The 21,657-nt window shown below is 41.0% G+C and overlaps 1 protein-coding gene across 8 annotated transcripts in view; it reads left to right on the forward strand.

Moving 5' to 3' along the window:
* The window catches only part of rmnd1 (required for meiotic nuclear division 1 homolog), a 70,908-nt gene that overhangs the window by 566 nt on the left and 48,685 nt on the right, over nucleotides 1-21,657 (forward strand). For 5 of the 8 annotated variants that reach the window (XM_041211454.1, XM_041211463.1, XM_041211409.1 and 2 more), the window contains exons 2-3: nucleotides 5,302-5,407; nucleotides 11,309-11,737. In XM_041211454.1, the coding sequence (XP_041067388.1) occupies nucleotides 11,327-11,737 (411 nt within the window). In that variant the 5' untranslated portion in view covers nucleotides 5,302-5,407; nucleotides 11,309-11,326. Of the gene's footprint in view, nucleotides 1-53; nucleotides 78-935; nucleotides 980-5,301; nucleotides 5,408-11,308; nucleotides 11,738-14,349; nucleotides 14,480-21,657 lie in introns of those variants that run through there. The other 3 variants (XM_041211444.1, XM_041211435.1, XM_041211474.1) reach the window with 3 other exon arrangements.

Genomic DNA, 21,657 nt, shown 5'->3' on the forward strand with positions numbered 1-21,657 from the left:
ACCTCCTACCCCCTGCGCATGCGTGGATACTCACCTGTTCCAGCTTGGCAGCGCCTCTCAGTTGAGGCAATAGCAAGGTAGTGGGGTCCATAAACCCAGGCTGGCACTCTCGTGCATTGCTGAGGGAGTGCTGCATTGTCAGTTTTCAGATGGGATCTCACTGGGGCTTTGCGCACCCCCTCTCCTGGAACTGAACGTTCAAAGGAATAATTCTAATCCTCCTTGTGTTCTTGCCAACGTTCATGCCTCATTCAAGCATCACCAATAAAACAGGCTATTTGGTCCTCTCACAGTTGTTTGTGGGTCCTTGCTGAGGACAAATTGACTACTACACACAACTGCTTATACTTTAAAAGTACTGCATATTGGCAGCAAAGAGTTTTGGGATATCTTGAGTTTGTGAAAGGTGCTACGTAAATGTATTTTTATACCTATAGCTGACATAAGTGTAGGTCTGTCAATACTGTGAAAGCTGAGTAGATTGTTGCAGTGGCACACAAATGTTGGAATTGTTTTCTAAAACTTTAATCTAAATTAAATGTTTCTTTTGAACCAATCACAAAATTGGTCTTAAATCCAATTAATATTAATCTGGTGGATCTTTGTTGCATCCTCTCAAAATCATCTAGGTAAGGAGGTCAAAATTACGCACCAGTTCAGGTGTGGGCTTACCAAACTCCTATATAATTGCAGCAAGACCTCCTTACTCTTATACTTCAACCCCCTTATAATGAATGTTAAAATACAATTTGCCTTCCTAATTGCTGCTTGTACTTGCTCAAGGACACCCAAATCGCTCTGAAATATCAACAAAGGAACAGCCTTTTTTAGACTTGAACAAAAACAGAATTACCTGGAAAAACTCAGCAGGTCTGGCAGCATCAGAGGAGAAGAAAAGAGTTGACGCTTCGAGTCCTCATGACCCTTCAACAGAACTTGGTGAATCCAAGGAGAGGGGTGAAATATAAGCTGGTTTAAGGTAGGGGGAGAGAAGTGGAGGGGGGTGGTGTGGTTGTAGGGTCAAGCAAGCAGTGATAGGAGCAGATCATCAAAAGATGTCACAGACAAAAGAACACAGGTGTTGAAGTTGGTGATATTATCTAAACGAATGTGCTAATTAAGAATGGATGGTAGGGCACTCAAGGTACAGCTCTAGGGGTGGGGGGGCATAAAAGATTTAAAAATAATGGAAATAGGTGGGAAAAGAAAAATCTATATAAATTATTGGAAAAAACAAAAGGAAGGGGGAAGAAACAGAAAGGGGGTGGGGATGGAGGAGGGAGTTCAAGATCTAAAGTTGTTGAATTCAATATTCAGTCCGGAAGGCTGTAAAGTGCCAGTCGGAAGATGAAGTGCTGTTCCTCCAGTTTGCGTTGGGCTTCACTGGAACAATGCAGCAAGCCAAGGACAGACACGTGGGCAAGAGAGCAGGGTGGAGTGTTAAAACGGCAAGCGACAGGGAGGTTTGGGTCATTCTTGCGGACAGACCGCAGGTGTTCTGCAAAGCAGTCACCCAGTTTACGTTTGGTGTCTCCAATGTAGAGGAGACCACATTGGGAGCAATGAATGCAGTAGACTAAGTTGGGGGAAATGCAACTTAGACTTGATGTTGTGTAATGAGAAAAGGTTAATTAGAAATAAAATACCCTGTGGGGAGACATTATAGCGTGATAGAATTTCATGTTAAATTTAAGAGTGATGTGGTTAAGTTCAAAACTAGCAGCTTAAATGTAAATGAGGCTAATTACGGAAGTATGAGGGTGAGATTCCTAAAATAGGTTAGGAGATTAGATTTTAAAATATGATGATAGATTAGCAAGAGCAAACATTTAAAAAGATAATTTAATCCTCAATGTCCATCTGCTTGAGGAATAAAAAGTGATCTAAACTAGAGAAGCTGTAGATACTATAGATTAAAAGAAAAGGTTTACAGTGTTGCCAAAAAATAGTAAGCCTGATGATTGGGAAGGTTTTAAAACTCAACAAAGGATGACCAAGACGTTGACAGAGGCAGGAAATAGAATAAGAGTAAACTAGTAAGAAATGTAAAAGCAGATTGACAGAGCTTTTGTTAGTATGTAAAAAAGATATTAACAAAATGTGGGTCGCTTAGAGACAGAGATTGCAAATGAGTGACAGCCATTCGCTGACTCACTCCTCGGCAATGCCTTGATTAATCAGGGTCAAGCTGCCTGGTTTAAGTTTCAAACAATGCTTGGCAGTTAGCTGCAAGTCGCCATCATTGGTGCATTTTCCATGGCAATGCCTCTACCAATCAGAGTCCACTTGCTACAAATCAGCACTCTCTTCTCATACAGTATAAATTGTTGTTTTCTCCCTTATATTGGTATTCTTGTGAAGTGTCCTGAGGAGTGCAAGATGAAAAACTTCGACGTTTCTTTTTTTTAAGCAGTACTCAAATTCTGTACTACCAAATGACTATTTATATAACTAATTAAATGATAACATAACTCAGGGCTGTAATAACAGCCTTGTGGTCTGAACTGCATTGTCATATATTTCGTGGGTAAACTTCAATTTCTTTAAAGGCGGGCTGAGAAAATGCTTGGTAAGACAAAGCCAAATATGAACTGTTGAGCTTTTTATTTCACAGCAAATGCTCACTTTGTTCAATCAATGCAATTTTCTTTTGCATAAGCATGCTGTACATTTTCACCTCAGCAGGTAATCTTACTTTACTTGCCATTCCCACATGTTATCTCTGGTATCCCCCCAAGGATTTATCCTTGGCCCCCTCCTATTTCTACATACTGCCCCTTGGTGACATCATCTGAAAGCAAAGTGTTAATTTCCATATGTAGAGCTGGGCGTCATCAGCGTACCTCACCACCGAATCTCTCAACTCCCTCCACTGTTTCTAAATTGTCAGACTGCCTGTCAAACATTCGGTAGATAGAAGGGGGCCAAGGATGTATCTAGGCTTCTCATTTGGACTCTTTTCCTTGACCTCTCCGTCTCAATTTCTGGTGATAGACTGTCCACCAATATTCATTATAAGCCTACCGACTCCCACAGCTACCTTGACTACAGCTCCTCACACCCCACTTCCTGTAAGGACTCCATCCCATTCTCTCAGTTCCTTTGCCTCTGTCGCATCTGTGCTGATGATGCCACTTTCAAAAACAGTTCCTCTGACATGTCTTCCTTCTTCCTTAACTGAGGTTTTCCACTCACAGGGTCCTCAACCGTCTCTGGCCCATCTCCCATGCATCCGCCCTCACACCTTCCTCTCCCTCCCAGAACCATGATAGGGTCCCCCTTGTCCTCACTTATCACCCCACCAGCCTCCGCATTCAAAGGATCATTTTCTGGCAACTCCAGCATGATGCCACCACCAAACACATCTTCCCTTCACCCACCCTTGCGGCATTCCACAGGAATCGTTCCCTCCGTGACACCCTGCTCCACTCCTCCATCACCCCCTACACTTCAACCCCCTCCCATGGCACTTTCCCATGCAACCGCAGAAGTTGCAACACCTGCCTCTTTACTTTCCCCCCTCCTCACCGTCCAAGGACCTAAACACTCCTTTCAAGTGAAGCAGCATTTCACTTGCACTTCCCTCAATTTAGTCTGCTGCATTCACTGTTCCCGATGCGGTTTCCTCTACATTGGAGAGACCAAACACAGACTGGGTGACTGCTTTGCAGAACACCTTCTGTCTGTCCGCAAGCATGACCCAGACCTCCCTGTCGCTTGCCATTTCAACACACCACCCTGCTCATGCCCACATGTCCGAGCTTGGCCTGCTGCAATGTTCCAGTGAAGCTCAACGCAAACTGGAGGAACAGCACCTCATCTTCCAACTAGGCACTTTACAGCCTTCCGGACTGAATATTGAGTTCAACAACTTTAGATCATGAACTCTTGCCTCCATCCCCACCCATTTTCCAATCCCTCTTTTTCCAATAATTTATATTTTTCTTTTCCCACCTATTTCCATTATTTTTAAATGTATTTCCATCCATTGTTTTATCTCTATCTTTTAGCCTATTTCAATCCCCACCACCCCACGCCCACTAGAGCTATTTCTCCCTTGCTCGTCCTGCTTTCTACCTTTAATGTCCCCATTAGCACATTTCTTAGCTAATATCACCACCGTCAACACCTTGTTGTCCTTTTGTCTATGACATCTTTTGGCAATCTCCACCTATCACTGGCCCTCCATCCAGCTCTACCTGTCCCACCCCCCCTTAAACCAGCTTATATTTCACTTCTTTTCTATTTTTCCTCAGTTCTGATGAAGAGTCATTAGGACTCGAAACGTTAACTGTATTCCTCTCCGCAGATGCTGTCAGACCCGCTGAGTTTTTCCAGGTATTTTTGTTTTTGTCCTAATTTTAATATGTCCACCATTGGTGGCCATGCCTTCAGCTGCCAAAGCCTTATATTCTGGCATTACCTCCCCAAACCTTGCACCGCTCTACCTCTCTTTTGTCCTTTAGGACACTCCTTAAAAGCTGCCTCTTTGACCAAACCTTTGGCCATCAACCCTAATATCACCTCATGTGGCTTGGTGTTGTTTTTTGTTTTACAATGCTCTATGAAGTATCTTGGGATGTTTTATTATATTAAGGCTTTTCATCAATACAGATTGTTGTTGACCTTTATTAATAACCTGAATACATTTCTGCTAATCTTTACCATGTTCTTAATCTAAATTTCCCCTTTTTCCAGCTGCACTCACAATTCATATGCCCCTCCAGAACTAAGCTCATCGCTTCTATATCCATCATCCCTCTCTTCTCCTGCTTCTGTCACTTGGTCAGTGCTAACTTTCATTTTTCCTCCCTCAGTAACTTTACCCCTCCTTCAATCTAAACCATCATCAGTTCTGATGAAGAGTCATACGGACTCGAAATGTTAACTGTATTCCTCTCCACAGGTGCTGTCAGACTTGCTGAGTTTTTCCATCTATTTTTGTTTTTGTTTCAGAGATAGCGTATTAGCACCCGTGGTCTCAGGACTCATTTTAACTATGTGAATGTACTTTGCTTCACAAATCTAATGTTTAAAAGTAATTCTTTTTAAAAAATCTTTTTTATGCATAGTCAAAAACTTCCTAAAAGAAGACAATATCTGAAATAGTAAAATATGACATTTTAAATTTCCTGTGAGCTTCAACCAGTAGGACAGAATGCTGTGTCACTTACATGACTGAGGTCCATGTTACTCTAGTGAATTGATAAGAGATAGATTTAAAATGGGAGCCTAGATTTATCTTGCTGTTGTTATGGTTTTGTGGCCTAACTGTCGATTTTTTCCCCCCCCTTTTGACAGTGACTATTCATTTGCATGTCGATGCTCCTTCCAATGGCCTTGCCAAAAATTGAGGAAACGGACAACCAATAACTTCAATCCTGGGAATTAAGACTATGGTTTTCAGGTAGGTCCAGATTGGCATATCCTGCATAACTATGTAAAATTTTATATAGAGTCGTAGAGGTCTACAGCACAGAAAAAGGCCCTTCGGCTCATCGAGTCTGCGCCGGTCAAACAAGTACCGAAATATTCTAATCCCATTTTCCAGCACTAGGCTCATAGCCTTGGATGCCATGGCATCACAAGTGCACATCCAAATACTTCTTAAATGTTATGAGGGTTTCTGCCTCTACCACCCTTTCAGGCAGTGAGTTCCAGATTCCCACCACCCTCTGGATGAAAAGATTCTTCATCACATCTCCTCTAAACCTCCTGCCCTTTATCTTAAATCCATGCCCCCTGGTTATTGATCCCTCCACCAAGGGGAAAAGATCCTTCCTGTCTACCCTATCTGTGCCCCTCATAATTTTATAACACCTCAATCACGTACTTCCTCAATCTCCTCTGCCCCAGGAAAAATAACCCCAATCTCTCCTCATAACTAAAACTCTCCAGCCCAGGCAGCACCCTGGTAAATCTCCTCTGCACTCTCTCCACTGCAATCATATCCTTCCTATAATGCGGATTCCAGAACTGCACGCAATACTCTAGCTGTGGCCTAACCAGCGTTTTATACAGTTCCAGCATAACCGCCCTGCTTTTATATTCTGTCCCTCGGTTAATAAAGGCAAGTATCCCATATGCCTTCTTAACCACCTTATCTACCTGTCCTGCTACCTTAGGGGACCTTAAGGTGGACATGCACTCCATGGTCCCTCTGATCCTCAGTACTTCCCAGGGTCCTACCATTCATTGTGTATTTCCGTGCCTTGTTTGTCCTACCCAAGTGCATCACCTCACAATTATCCGGATTAAATTCCATTTGCCACTGATCAGTCCATCTGACCAGCATGTCCAAATCCTCCTGTAATCTAAGGCTATCCTTCTCACTATTTACCAACCCACCAATTTTCGTGTCATCTGCTAGCATAATTAGCTAGTTTTAAAGAAAGAAAGTTGACTGAGAGGCCTGAGAGTTCGAAAGCAGCTGAGTCTTTGAGCCAACTTCATTGGGAGTGAAAAAAATAAAGTGTGATGTCACAGGAAACAAGTAAGTGATTGGTTGGTGAGTATATGTATTAGTAAAGATTTCTAGCAGTAATAAAGCTTATCAAAAGTGGTAGGGTTTATTAATTATTAGTTAATTGAGAAAAAATTAACACTTAACTATGATGGCAGGGTAGGTGATGCGTTGCGACTGTAAGATGTGGGAACTCCTGGATGTTAGCCTGATCCAGGGCAAATGTGTCTACAGTAACTGTCGGCGGCTGGAGGAATTTTGGCTCAGAGTCATTGAGCAGGAGGCCGAGCTGCAGACACTGAGGTGCATCAGGGAGGGGGAAAGTTACCTGGACACTTCATTCCAGAAGGTGGACACACCCTTTAGAATAGGTTCTTTTGATTTGGTCAGGGACAGGAAGGTGTGATCGTGAGTGAGGCAGCTCTGGGGACACAGACAGTAGAAGTAGAGGGCCTCTGCCTTTGAGTTGTCCAACTGGTTCAAGGTGCTTGCAACCTATATGCACAAAAGTGGGACTGCATGGCGCCATGCTACAAAAACCATTCAAGCAGAGGCAGTTAATAAGAATGTAGTGGTAGTAGGGGACATAGGGGATAGTATAGTCGGGGGTGGGGGTGGGTAGAAATGGTAGCAGGGGACAGCAAAGTCAGGGGGATTGACACAGTTCTCTGCAGCTGAGAGCAAGAGACCAGACAATGTGCTGCTCTACCCAGTGCCAGGGTTTGGGATAAGTGCTCTGGGCTGGAGAAGAACTTGCATTGGGAGGGGTTGGATCTCATAGCCGTGGTCCGCATAGTTACCAACGACATAGATAGAACTAGGATAGTGGTTCTGCTGAGATGTGTGAACAGCTGGGGGCTAAATTTGAAAGCAGATCCTCAAAGGTAACAATCTCTGGATTATGATTGAGCCACAAGCTAATTGGTATAGGGTAAATCAGATTAGATAGTTAAATGAGTGGCTCAAAAATTGGCGTGGGAGAAATGGGTTTTGATTCATGGGACATTGGCATCTGTACTGGGGAAAGTGGGAGTTTTACCTTTGGGACAGTCTTTACCTGAACCATGTTGGGACTAATGTTCTGGTGAGTCGTGTAGCTAGGGCGGTAGAGAGGGCTTTAAACTAAATAGTGGGGCAGGGGATCAAGTATGGGAGGATGTGATAAATTAAATAGAGAAGGCAAGGGAAGAGAGCAAGGTAGCAATAAGGGAAATGGTAATCAGAGCATGGCAGGAAAGGACAGAGTGAAACAAAACTAAGAGTGCACCAGTAAATAAGTAGGAAAAATACAACTAAAGACTCTGTATCTGAATGCACTTAGCATTTGTAACAAAACAGATGAATTGGCAGTACAAATAGAAATAAATATGTATGATCTGATAGGCATTATAGAGACATGGCTGCAAGATGACAAAGATGGACCTGAATACTCAAGGGTACGTGACATTTAGGAAGGACAGGAAGCTAGGAAAAGATAGAGGAGTAGCTTTGTTAAATAAGAATGACATTGGTACAATAGAGAGAAATGACCTTAGTTCTGAAGATCAGGATATAGAATCAGTTTGGGTAGAGGTGAGAAATAGTAAAGGTAAGAAGTCACTTGTGGAGATTGTTTAAAGGCCCCCTAACAGTGACCACATTGTAGGAGGGGTATATAGGAAGAAATAACGGGGCCTTGTGAAAAAGATACAGTGATAATCATGGGTGATTTTAATATATATATAGTTTGGGCGAATCAGCTTGGCAAAGGTAACCTGGATGATGAGCTCATAGAGTGTTTTCGGTATAGTTTCTCAGAGCAGCATGTTCTAGAGCCAACCACAGAGCAGGCTATACAAGATCTGGTAATGTGCAATGAGACAGGATTAATTAATGTGAAGGCACCCCTAGGTAGCAATGATCATTACATGATTGAATTTTGTCTTCAGTTCGAGGGAGAGAAGTATGAGTCTAGAACTAGTGTTGACTCAAATAAGGGCAAATATGAGAGCATGAAAACACAGCTGGCTAAAGTGAACTGGGAAATTAAGTTAAGGGATAGGTCAGTAGAGATGCCGTGGCAGACATTTAAGGAGATATTATAGCATGCTGACAAAATATACATTCCAGTGAGAAAGAAAGACTAAGGGAGGGATGCACTATCCATGGCTAACTAAGGGAGTGAAAGATTGTATCAAATTGAAAGAGAAAGTGTATAATTCACAAAGATGAGTGGCAGGTCAGAATATTAGACAGGATATAAAGGACAGCAAAGAATGAGTATAAGGAGGGAATAATTAGAATACAAGAGAAAACTAGCTAGAAATATAAAAAGATAGTAAGGGTTTCTACAAGTATTTGAAAAGGAAAAGAATAAGTAAAGTGAGCATTGGTCCTCTAAAGAGTGAATCTGGGAAATTAATAATGGAAAATAAGGAAATCGTGGATGAACTGTACAGATATTTTGCATGTCTTCACAGCAGAGGATACAAATAACATCCCAGAAATAATTGTGAATCAGGAGGTGAAAGGAAGGCTGGAACTAAAAACAATTATAATCACCAGGAAAAGAGCACTGCACTGAGAAAATTATTAGAACGAAAGGCTGACAAGTCCCCGGGTCCTGATGGACTTCATCCTAGGTTCTTAATATAAATGGCTGCTGGAATAGTAGCTGCATTGGCTTTAATTTTCCAAAACTCCCTAGGTTCTGGAAAGGTCCAAACAGATTGGAAAATAGTGAATGTGACTCTATATTCAAGAAAGGAGGGAGACAGAAAGCAGGAAACTACAGGCTAGTTAGCTCAACGTCTGTCATAGGGGAAATGCTGGAATCTATTGTTCAGGAGGTTATAGTGGGATACTTAGAAAATCTCAACGCAATCAGGCAGAATCAACATGGTTTTATGAACGGGAAATCACGTTTGACTAATTGGAGTTTTTTGAGGAAGTAACAAGCAACGTGGATAAAGGGCAACCTGTGGATGTGCTGTACTTAGATTTCCAGAAGACATTTGACAGGGTGCCACACAAAAGGTTACTATGCAAAATTAGAGCTCATGGTATAGGGTAACGTATTAGGATGGATAAGCAAATAGCCAAGTGGTTATGGTACTGGGCTTGTAACCCCAAGATCAAGAGTTCAAATCTCACCATGGCAAATTATGAAACAATGTAATTTCATCTGAATAGGAACAGATGAAAACATGTTTGTACTCGAAAGAGTTACAGGATAACTGACAAAAATAAAAAAAAATAGGGAGCAGAGAGTAGGCATAAATGGGTCATTTTCCGGTTGACAGGATATGACGAGATGAAGTGCCGTAGAGATCAGTGTTGGAGCCTCAACTATTTACAATTAAATCAATGATTTGGTTGATGGGATTGAAGATATGGTAGCTAAATTTGCTGATGACACAAAGATAGGTGGAAAAGTAAGTGGTGAAGACATAAGAAATTTGCAAAGGATATATATAGGTTAATTGAGTGAGCAAAAATTTGGCAGATGGAGTGTAATGTGGGAAAGTGTGAAATTGTGCACTTTGGCAGGAAGAATAGTCAGTCAGCATATTATTTAAATGGAGAGAGATTGCAGACTCTGAGTTAGTATGCGGGTGCAGCAAGTGATTAGGAAGGCAAAAGGAATGTTGCCGTTTATTGCAAGGGGAATGTAGTATAAAAGTGGGAATGTTGTGCTACAGTTGTGCATGGAATCAGTGAGATCACATCTGGAGTACTGTGTACAGTTTTGGTCTCCTTATTTAAGAACGGATAAATGCATTAGAAGCAGTTCAGAGAAGGTTCACTCAACTGATACCTGGGATGAGGGGGGAGAGGTTATCTTATGAGGAAAGGTTGGACAAGTTGGGCCTGTGTCCATTGAAGTTCAGAAGAATGAGAGGTGATCTTATTGAGCGGACCTGACAGGTTGGATGCTGAAAGGACATTGCACCTTGTTAGAAAGACTAGAATTAGGAGACACAGCTTAAAAATAAGGGGTCATGGCCTTTGGAACTCCACCTCCACTGCTTTCTGAGGAAGAATGTCAGTAAATATTTCTAAGGCAGTGGTACATAGATTCTTGACTAATAAAGGGTCAGAGGTTATCAGCGTTAGGTGGGAATGTGGAATTGAGCCCCAATCAGATCAGCCATGATTTTATTGAATGACAGGGCAGGCTTGAGGGGCCGACTGCCCTCCTCCTGCTCCTATTTTGTTTGTTCGCATGTATGTTCCTAATTTCAGTTGTACTGCTGTGAAGAAAAGCATCTTGTTAAATCATACAGGTGCACATTCACCAGCTCATTCACTGTCATGATTATGATGTACTTTAAGAACTGACCTGGTTTATACTGCAGAAATATCTTACACAATGAGAAAGGCTGTTGGCTTTCAGTTTTCATGGGAAAGTGGTGACAATCCTGCAATCTCATAATAACATTTGGATTTAATTTATTTTGTCGGCATAAATCAGTGCACTGCGAATAAGGATTGTATTTGTAATACCAAGATTTTACTTTGCCTGCAAAAAGGTAATTACCCAAATCAAATATTTTTAGATGATATGGTTAGGTACACAATGATATAATGATACAGAGAAAGGCAGTCAGTTAATAATCCTTTGAAGCCTCATTTAAATGTAATATATATGGCGATTACTCAGCATTTCAGAGGAATTTATTGATTTGCATCAGTAACAAATATCTGTTCAATTTATGACTTGTCTCCTACTTTGAAGAGGGTTTTACTTTCTAAGCACGGATAAATGATGAGAGCTTATGCGAGGGAAGTAATAAGAAAGAGTAACATGGAATTCATTGTGATGATTACAAGCTCTCCAAAAAAAAAATATTTTTCTCCCTTTAGATTGACTGCCCATTAACCATGGCCGTTAGATTGCTCAGAGTCTTGGAACAATCTCCATACCTGATGGAAAGAACTTTCTGTTTGAGATCCCTTCTAGCAAGTATTCAGCAGCCCAGGATTAGGCCCCACAGCTATTATCAGAGAAATGCTCTTTGCAGCTCATGGAAACGCCAAGATGGAAAATCATCAGTCTATCGGCTGGCACCATGCTATCTAAAATGGAAAGGGACAGTTTGTGTGCAAATTGCGCAACACCAATCTCTACACTATATGCAGTCTGCAAACTTAAGGAAACGGTTTTATTCCACTGCAACAGGCAGCACTAAAATGATTCCCCAACAGAAAGTACTGTCAGCCAAAAGACCTCTTAAAGGGCCTCGGACCAAACAGCCATCAAGGACCAACCAGCCAGCACTTGCAGATCTACAGGTAAACAAAATGTTTTAGGTTTTCTTGTTAACAGACAGCTCTTTAGATTTGATCTATCATATATCCAAAAAAGTAAAACACTATAACCCAATAGCTGTATTTAATTCATGCCTATTTCAAGAGCAATAAGCTTGATTTCAGATATCAGATAACAACCGAAATGTGCACCATTTGGTGAGTTTACCAGTTCTTGGCTGAGCCACAAGATGGAGCATTTCTCTATAATGGACAGATTTCAATTTGGCAAATGAATAAAGAACTACTGGCCAGCACTGCTTTGCAAGTAGCAGTTTCTATTCTGATGATGAGTACTCATGCAGTTGTGTTTGACTTAGTGTAGAGAGGTCGGTAGTCCAGACTGTTTTGCTGTTGTAATTGAAGGCGAAAATGTGATGGCAAGTGACAGGATTTGGGAACCTAAAGGGGGAAGAAATATGAACAAATCTCAATTATTGTAGCTGCAGTCTCAATTCTCCTGGGAAATGTTTGACAGAGAGTGCTTCTGAGGATTTCAAACTGACAACATTAGGTAGGAAAGCACCTTGGATGTGTTTGACAGTATGTCAGAAGTATAAGACCATTACCATCCATGGCAGTGATGGCGTGCTGTGGTGGGTCCAGTACATGTACAAGAGAGGGGTCCAGGTCATAGGAGGCGCTACTCACATCACAGGGTTTGCAGAAGCTCAGCTTCCTTGACCTCTTGAAGACTAGTGCTTCTGCAAGCTGAAGTTGTTGCATCAGGTGGGTAACAGACTTCTTCAGCCTGCTAGAGGAAGACTAGCTTCCTGGTGGCCATGCATTACCAGGGGCTGTGAAATCCACTTCAGCTACCTTCAACCAACCTTAGAACATCAGAAGTAGTAGTAGATCATTCAGCCCTTTGAACTTGCTCCATTGATCATCTCATGACTAATCATCTACTTCAGCTCCACTTTCAAGTGCTGCACCCATAACCCTTAATTCCCTTAGTACCCAACAATCTACCATTCTCCATCTTGAATATACTGAATGACTGAGCAACCAAAACTCGCTGGGTTAGAGAATTCCAAAGATTCACAACCCTTTGAGTGAAGAAATCTCTCCTCATCTCAGTCCTATGTGACCAACCTCTGATTCTAGCCTGTAACCCCTTGTTCTAGAATCCTCAGCGACAGGAAACACCCTCCCAGCATCTATCCTGTCAAACAACCCCTTAAGAAATTTATATTTCATTTAGACCATCTCTCATTCTTCTAAATTATAAGGCTAGGAATATAGGCCTAGTCTGCTCAATCTCGCTACATAGGGACCTCCTTAGTTACAGCAGCAAGTTTCTTTATTCATTGCTGGGGATAAGCAAGACCCTCCTCTTTCTAACTGCAGCCAGCCATAATTCCAGCGAGGTATCTTTAAACCTGGGTGCTGCTCTTGCTCTATGTCCCTCATCCGTTTGGAACATCTCCAATTTTAAATTGAGCATTGACCCATTAAATGCAGCTAAAATTACGTCATGCAGACACATATCACATTCATTGCGCAATTTGGAAGATGCAAAACCCAGAAGACAAAATTAATTGGTACAATTGAATCAAAATTGCAAATTCCAACCTGCTATGTCGACCTCTGGGCTTTCCCCATGCAATTCCACCCACCTGCATGGAAGCCACTTTTATTTCAACATTGGGACCATGGTTACAACAATACTGGGGAAGATTAGTGTTCTCAGAAATGTTCAATCACAGTTGCTAATTTTTGATTTTGTTTTGTTTATTTGACTTACTTTATTTTTGAACTGTGCAATAAAACAAAAAATCAAATGAATATATTTTGACTCCTTATATGGAAACCTTGAATAGGAAAATGTCTAATTTTCTGAGCGGTAAGATTGTGCTGTATTGGGTGGGTTGATCAAAGATGGATGAAATAGTGCAGCTGGTGTTCTGAATTGCAGCACAGGTGCAGAAAATGGCCTATTCTGAGGAGGGAAAAGGCCTAAAGGCTGATCTGCAATGAAGATCTAAGCCTTGTTCAGATGAAAACGGCTTGTATATCAAGTCCAGAGTACAGAAAAAATGCTTCATTAGACACATCTCCCCGGAAGCATTTTTTTAGTCACATCTCATTTCTCTCTTGCTTGCTCCCGCAGCTCTGTGTCTCAGTACACAGTACAATTCATTGTGGAATCTTATCTTTCCTTCCCTTTTGAGGTCTATGTTTGCCCAATGAGAGATGCTACCCCAGAATACATTTCCACTTGTGATATTGATTCTGGGCCATTTGGCATTAATATTGCGTAAGTTGTGCCTTTAGCCTCCAGTGGAAATTCCAATAAACATATCTTTGGATCATTATAAATAAGTCATTGCTATTGATAATATTAAGTAGTATGAGGGTAGTGGTGCTGTATGTACAGAATGATATTCTCCTCTGAGTCACAATGAAATTGCCTACCCTTAGCGAATAGGTTGATTTAACCAATATATGGAATCTGTGAAAGAGCTTTATTTAGATTGATACATTTGTACATTGCTGGAGGATAAGTGTGTAATTGACTAAAGCGCCTGCCAATTGAATGTCAATTGAGTGATTAGTCCTTTTCTGAGATCTTTTGTATTTTATCTTTAAATCAGCAGACCTCCTGTGATTTAACTCATGGTGAGCTCCAGCATTACTCTATTATAATGAATGGAGCACTACAGATGTAACACTATATTGTACTGTGGTTGATCGCCCTTGCATTGGACTGAGAAACAAATTCCTGTAAATATCCTTTTGCATTTTTTGTATTGTTGTCTGTCTGTCTCTCTCTCTCTCTCACTCTCGTACGCGCGCGCGCACACACACACACACACACACACACACACACACACACACACACACACATATATTCACATTTTCATTATCTTTCCCTCTAAAGTAAAAAAAACACCCTTGGAAATGGTTACGTGAAAAAATGTTCTAAGCTTGTTTCAAACCAAAATGGCAAATCAAAGCCACACATTCTTATAGCCTGAGGAAAGAGCCACTTGCAGTTGGACTGAAAACTGCACCGTTGCATGCTAGGAGATTTCCACACACTGCACATGCTCAAACTGGCATACTGAGAATTGTAGGCACATATGTAATTGGTATTCCCTTCAGAGGACAGAGTGATGGCTCTGGCAAAAGTATCCAGTGCAAGCTCTGAATTTCGAGGGACTGATGTTATGTAAAAATATTAATGAAGGTATGCCAGGACATGCAAGGAAATTTTATAGTTAAGCTTACAATACAAAAATCAGCTTGTATTTATTACAGTAGAAAAATTACATTAACTTATTTTGAGTCTTTCATATTTGTATTTCTGAGCAAGAAAAATATTTTGAGCAATTTTGACCCTGATTTTTTAGTCAGGTATTTTTAAAACTAGGGTGTTATGCCATGTTAACCAATATATACACAATATATACACAATATAATGAAATCCATGGAAGAGCTTCGGTTGAATTAATACATTTGTAAACTACTAGGAGGATAAGTATATATTTGAGGAATTTAAAGACTGCTTAATACCCCGAAAATTGATGTCCTTCTGAATTCACAAAATCATAAAATTTTACAGCACCGATGGGAGGACATTTGGCCCATCATACCTGTGTTGGCTCTTTGATAGAGCTATCCAATTAGTTCACTCCCCTTGTCTTTCCCCATAGGCCTGCAATTTTCTCCCCTTTAAGTATTTATCCAATTCCCTTTTGAAAGTTGCTGTTAGATCTGCTTCCGCCACTCTTTCAGGCAGTGCATTCCAGATCATTATAATTCACTGCATTTTTTAAAAAACTCTTCATCTCACCTTTGGCTCTTTTATCAGTTACTTCAAATTTATGTCTTCTGGTTACCCACCCTTCTCCAAGTGGAACAGGTTCTCTATATTCTATCTGAAGGTATCATGATTTCAAATGTCTCTATTAAATTTCCTCTAACTTTCCCTGCTCTAAGGAGAATTCTCCCTACTTTTCTAGTCTCTCTGCATATCTGAGGTCCCTCATCCCACATTGTAAAAACATATAAAATTTTTGATCCAACTTTTTAATAACGAGATTCATATTTCCCCAACACACTAAAAGACTCCCTTTCTCCAAAAATTGTTCTTTGTAAATGGTTATTTCAGTGAGGATCAACATTTTATCATTTTTACTGAATCTAAAGCTGAGGAATTTATAGCTTTACACAAGAATTTTGTTTTGAGGCGTGTACTTAAGGAAATCATTTTACTTGCAAGCAACATGGTAAAGGACTGCAAGTCTATCAAAATGTTCCTTCAATGACATTAAACATATATTCAATTAGAACTTCGGAAAAAGAAGTCAAGTAATAAAGTAGTTCTTCCATTTTGACCTGGATTCCCTTCTGTCCACCAACCAAGAGGGTTCAACATAAAATTGAAATTTAAGAAATCTCGGTGCCTTTAATGAGGCACTAAATTAGTGATGCCACTCTCAATGATCAGAGGGTGATGTGATGTCAGAAAAATTGAGAGGGGTGCAGTTGAAGATGTTGGAGCTAAGGCACATTGTTGAGCTAATGCATCTGGTGTGGTGTGGGGGGTGTTGTGTGGGGTGGGGAAGGAAGTTGTGCCAGCAAGTACCAGATGGTAATATTGGGTGCAAAAGGTTAAAAATGATTTATTCCCATTAATGTGAATGCAAAAAATGCTATCCTTCAATTATAGCTTTCAGATATAGAAAAGATCATATAAGGACCAGTGAATGTTACAGCTTGATACACATACTTGTAGAAATCTCTCTTGAATTGTTTTATTAACTTAACTCCCTCTGTTTATATGTGGAAGTTCAAAGGCAGAATTAATTTCTTTTTATTCATTCACGGGATGTGTGCATCGTTGGAAAGCCAGCATTTATTGCCCATTCCTAATTGCCCTTGGGAAGATAGTGGTGAGCTGCCTTCTAGAACCGCTGTGGTCCTTGTGGTGTAGGTACATACACAGTGCTGATGGGGAGGGCATTCCAGGATTTTGATCCAATGACCGTGAAGGAACAGTGATATATTTCTAAGGTAAGTTCGTTTGGGATTTGGAGGGGAATGTGCAGGTGATTGCGTTCCCATGTGCCTGCTGTCTTTGTTATTCTAGATGACAAAGGTTGCAAAACAAAACCAGAATTACCTGGAAAAACTCAGCAGGTCTGGCAGCATCGGCAGAGAAGAAAAGAGTTGACGTTTCGAGTCCTCATGACCCTTCAACAGAACTGACAAATAGACAAAGGTTGCAAGTTTGGAAGGTGCTGTTGGTGATTTGCTGCAGTGTGTTTTGTAGATACATACAAACATACGAATTAGGAGCAGGTGTAGGCAACTCAGCCCCTTGAGCCTGCTCTGCCATTCAATAAGCTCATGGATGATCTGATTGTAACCTCAAACCCACGTTCCTGCCTACCCCTGATAATCTTTCACTCCCTTGTTAATCAAGAATCTACCTAGCTCTGCCTTAAAAACATTCAAAGACTCTGCTTCCACTGCCTTTTGAGGAAGAGTGTTATACACTGCTACCATGTTGGACCAGTGAGTGAATGTTTAAGGTGGTGAATGGAGTGTCAGTTAAGCAACTGCTTTATCCTTGATGGTGTCAAGCTTTCTGAGTGTTATTGGAACTGCTCTCAATCTAGGGAAGTGCATGCCATCACACTCCTGACTTGTTCCTTGTAGATAATAGGCTTTGGATAGTCAGGAGGTGAGTTTCTCGCTGCAGAAAAACCAGCCTCAGATATGTTTTTGTGGCCCCAATAATTATGTGGCTTGTCCAAGTTAAGTTTCTGGTCAATGGTGACCCCCAGGATGTTAATGTGGTGGATTCAGTGATGCCAATATCTTTGATTATCAAGAGTGGTAATTGTTTATTCAATTGGCAGGGATTAACTGGGATTCACTTTGATGCCATGTATTAGAGCAGATCGAAACTGTGGTGTTGGGTTTGGAGGTGCTTGTTTCTAATGTGTGTCTGAAAAAAACACAAGTGTGTAAAGGGTGGGTTCCAATTCTATTCTTCACTACCTGGCTATCTAAATTAGAAGTGGAGGTGGTTTAATTCTCTGTTGTTGGAGATGGTCATTGCTTGGGACCTTTGTGGCATGAATCTTGTGTTTGCCACTTATCAGCCCAAGTCTGAATGTTGTTCAGATCTTATTGCAAGGAGGAATGGACTATCTCATTATCTGAGAAGTTGCAAATGTAACTGAACATTGCAATCATCAACAAGCACCCCCACTTCTGACCTTATAATGGAAGAAACATCACTGACGAGGCAGCTGAAGATGGTTGGGCCTAGGGCACTGCCCCGTCGGACTCATGCAGTGATGTCTTAGGGATGAGACGATTGGCCTCCAACAATCACAACCATATTCCTTTGGGCTAGGTATGACTACAGCCAGTAGAGAGTTTTCCCCCTGATTATCATTGAATTAATTTTGCTAGGGCTTCTTAATATCACGCTATCAAATGCTACCTTCATATCAAGGGCTTTCACTCTTATTTTAATTCTTGACCAGCTCTTTTGTCCATGTTTGGACCAAGTCTGTAAAGGGGTATAGAACAGAGTGGTCCTGGTGGGATCCAAGCAGGCCATCATGAATAGACTATTGCTGAATGAATGTTGCTTGATAGCACTGTTGATGACACCTGCCATCACCTTGCTGATGATTGAGAGTAGACTGATGGGATAGTAATTGGTTGGATTTGAGGATTTGCCCTGCTTTTTATGGACATGACACTGGGCAGTTTTCCATATCATTGGGTAGTTTCCAGATTTGTAGCCGTACTTGAACAGGGGTGTGGCTAGTATTGGAGCACAAGCATTCAGCCCTTCAGCGAGGTTTGCTGTCCGGGGCCATGGTCTTTTCCGTGTGCATCTGCTCGGCTGTTTCTTGATATCATGCGGAGTGATTCTAATTGGCTGAAGACTGACATATGCAATGCTGGGGATCTCAGGAGGAGTTTGGCATGGATCATTCTCTTGATACTTCTGGCTGAATGTGATTTCAGCCCTGTTTTTTGCAGTGACATGCTGGGCTGCACCCTCATTGATGTTAAGGATGTTCATGAAGCCACCTCCTCTCATTAGTTGTTTAATTGTCCATCACCATTCATGACTGGATGTGGATTGCAGATCTGATCTGCTGTTTATGGGTTCACTTAGCTCTGTCTATAGCATGCTGCTTCCACTATTTAGCATTAGTGGCTAAACCGCTTACTGTATGTAACAGATCATGAGAGTGTCTTGCCTTTAGGCTCTCGATCAAAACTTCAAGCATAGTGTTGTGGACTTGTTGCAGGTTTTATTTCACCATATTGCTACACTTGATGGTATAACTTTTTTTTTAAATGCCTTAGCTCCACAATACATAGTGGCATTTTCAATTCCCACACTAGCCACCAATTGTTATTTTTCTCTGGAAGTTAAAAAGGAGCATTGGATCATGGTCATTCTTGTGTTTTTGACTTGAGACCGCTGGAAGTGGGTGGAGAAAACCAAAACTCACATAGCGAATGCAAATTTGCCCCAATTAGTTTAGACTGAATTAAATCCAAATTTAAAAAGTAAAAGCTTATTGTCATCTCCCCTACCTTGCCACCATTTTAGTCCAATACACTGTATTGTGCACTTTTATTTTTGACCAAAGGGACAGACAGACCCAGCGTTCCAGATCTCTGACAAGGCATCTGTCAAGTGCCTTTTGAAGATCTTGTGCAGAGGAATGGCATTAGTTGAATTTCCTTAATTATGCTTATTGTTTTACTTCCTCAGGGAGTCTATCCTCCAGACACCCAGCTGAAATCAGAAACAACTACTCAGGTGATTGTGGGAAGGAATCCCTGATGAAATGATGGACTGTCTTCATTGCAAATTATCTAAATTTACAAAAAAAACCGTTAATTTAACCTGTTGCAGCTTTGTTTTCTTAAATATAGAATTGAGTGAGTAAAGGAAAAACTACCCTGTTTAGTCAACTGATTTAATAAACGGGAAATTGTAAGCTTTTCTGTGCAAAACCTTTTTAGCGATAGACGTACATATCAGTTTGCGCAGATTGAAATATTGAAGAAAATTAGCACTATTTATTTAGCACTGATTCCACAAGTCCATGAACATCTGGGTGATAGCCACTGAACTAACATAGTTCTGTCGAAGGGTCATGAGGACTCGAAACGTCAACTCTTTTCTTCTCCGCCGATGCTGCCAGACCTGCTGAGTTTTTCCAGGTAATTCTGTTTTTGTTTTTGTTTTGGATTTCCAGCATCTGGAGTTTTTTTGTTTTTAACATAGTTCTTTTATAGGCTTGTGGCAGGCTCTTTTAGGTAACAGTGGGAATCTCCGCACTAATAGAAAATAATTAAAGTAAATTTATGATGCTTAAATATTAACATATGTAACTCTTGAATAGCATTTGAAATCCTCACATTTGTTATTATAATCGAAGCTAAACTAGAAAATCTTTACAACTGAGCAAATTAAAGACACAGCAGAATACAAACTTGTTCTATGATAAACATATTTAAATGTTTAAATCCTTAAATAGACTTGTGTACATTACTTGTAAATACTTCCTTGATAGGATTAAACCCTTACTTGGATTTTTCTCAACTTATATTTTTGTGTAGAACTTTTTGTCCAGCTGTTTCATGGTTGCCATGGGAATTTTGTACACACACAGAGAACTATTAATCAGCATTTCCTCTCAAATGTACTGAGCTGTTTTCTTTCAGATCTAAAAGTTTAGCTTTTAATAACTTTGTACATATGCTGAAACTTAAAAAATTACAGTCTATTTTCCTTTTTTCTTAATTATTCTCAGAATATATGACAAGGTTGCATTTATGGCCTCTACTTAGAAGGTAATAGTGAGCCTTTTCCTTGAGCTGCTGCAATCTGTGATGATGCTCCCTCAATGCTGTTAAATGGGGAAATCCGGGACATTAGCACAAATAGCAATGAAGGTACTGGGAGGCAGGATAGAGCCATTTGTTGCAGGAGTAACCAGTCTCTGCTTTGCTCTTGTAGCATGGTGTTGATATGCCCATAGGTGGCTGGATGTTGGTGCTGGGAGTTAGGTGATGGTGGTGCTGTTGCAGACTGGGAAAGGTGGTTGGAGCTTTTCTGGTTGCAAATAATCATTGCCTGGCACTTATGTGATGTAAGTATTTGTCAACTCAAGGTAGAATTTTGTCCATGTCCCCCAGTAGGCCTGTAAGGATTGCTGCATTATTGGAAGAATTGTGAATGGAAGGAAACACTGATATCATCAGCAAGCAGCTGATTCTTGACCTTATGATGTAGGGAAGTTCAGTGATGAAATTGCTGAAGATAGTTGAGGCTAGGATTCGGCCGTGGTGAACTCCACCAGGCATGTTCTTAGGGTTGTGATGCTGACAACCATATCCATCCTTCTGCATGTCAATTGTTGCTCCAGCTCCTGGATATTTTGTCACTGGCCTTAAATTTTGTTAGGGCTTCTATCTGCCAGTTGGTTGAATGATGGCTTGGTGTCAAGGGCAGCTACTCTTCCTTAGCTTAAACATGGGCAATAGAGTTGAACTTAAATGGAGAGGTGAGATTGACTACCTTTGACACCAAGGCAACATTTGATCGAGTCTGGCATCAAGGAGCCTGAGCAAAAGCGAAATCAGTGGGAATCAGGGGAAAACTCTCCACTGGTTGGAGTCATACCTAACATAAAGGAAAATGGTTGTGGTTGGTGGAGATCTATCATTTCAGTCCCAGCACATCGCTGCAGGAGTTCCTCAGGGTAATGACCTAGGCCCCACCATCTTCAGCTGCTTCATCCATGACCTTCCCTCCATCTTAAGGTCAGAGTGGGGATGAATGCTGTTGATTTGCACAATATTCAGTACCATTCACGATGACTTGGATACTGAAGTAATCCGTA

The sequence above is a fragment of the Carcharodon carcharias genome, chromosome 2 (assembly GCF_017639515.1).
Source record: "Carcharodon carcharias isolate sCarCar2 chromosome 2, sCarCar2.pri, whole genome shotgun sequence".
NCBI lineage: Eukaryota > Metazoa > Chordata > Chondrichthyes > Lamniformes > Lamnidae > Carcharodon > Carcharodon carcharias.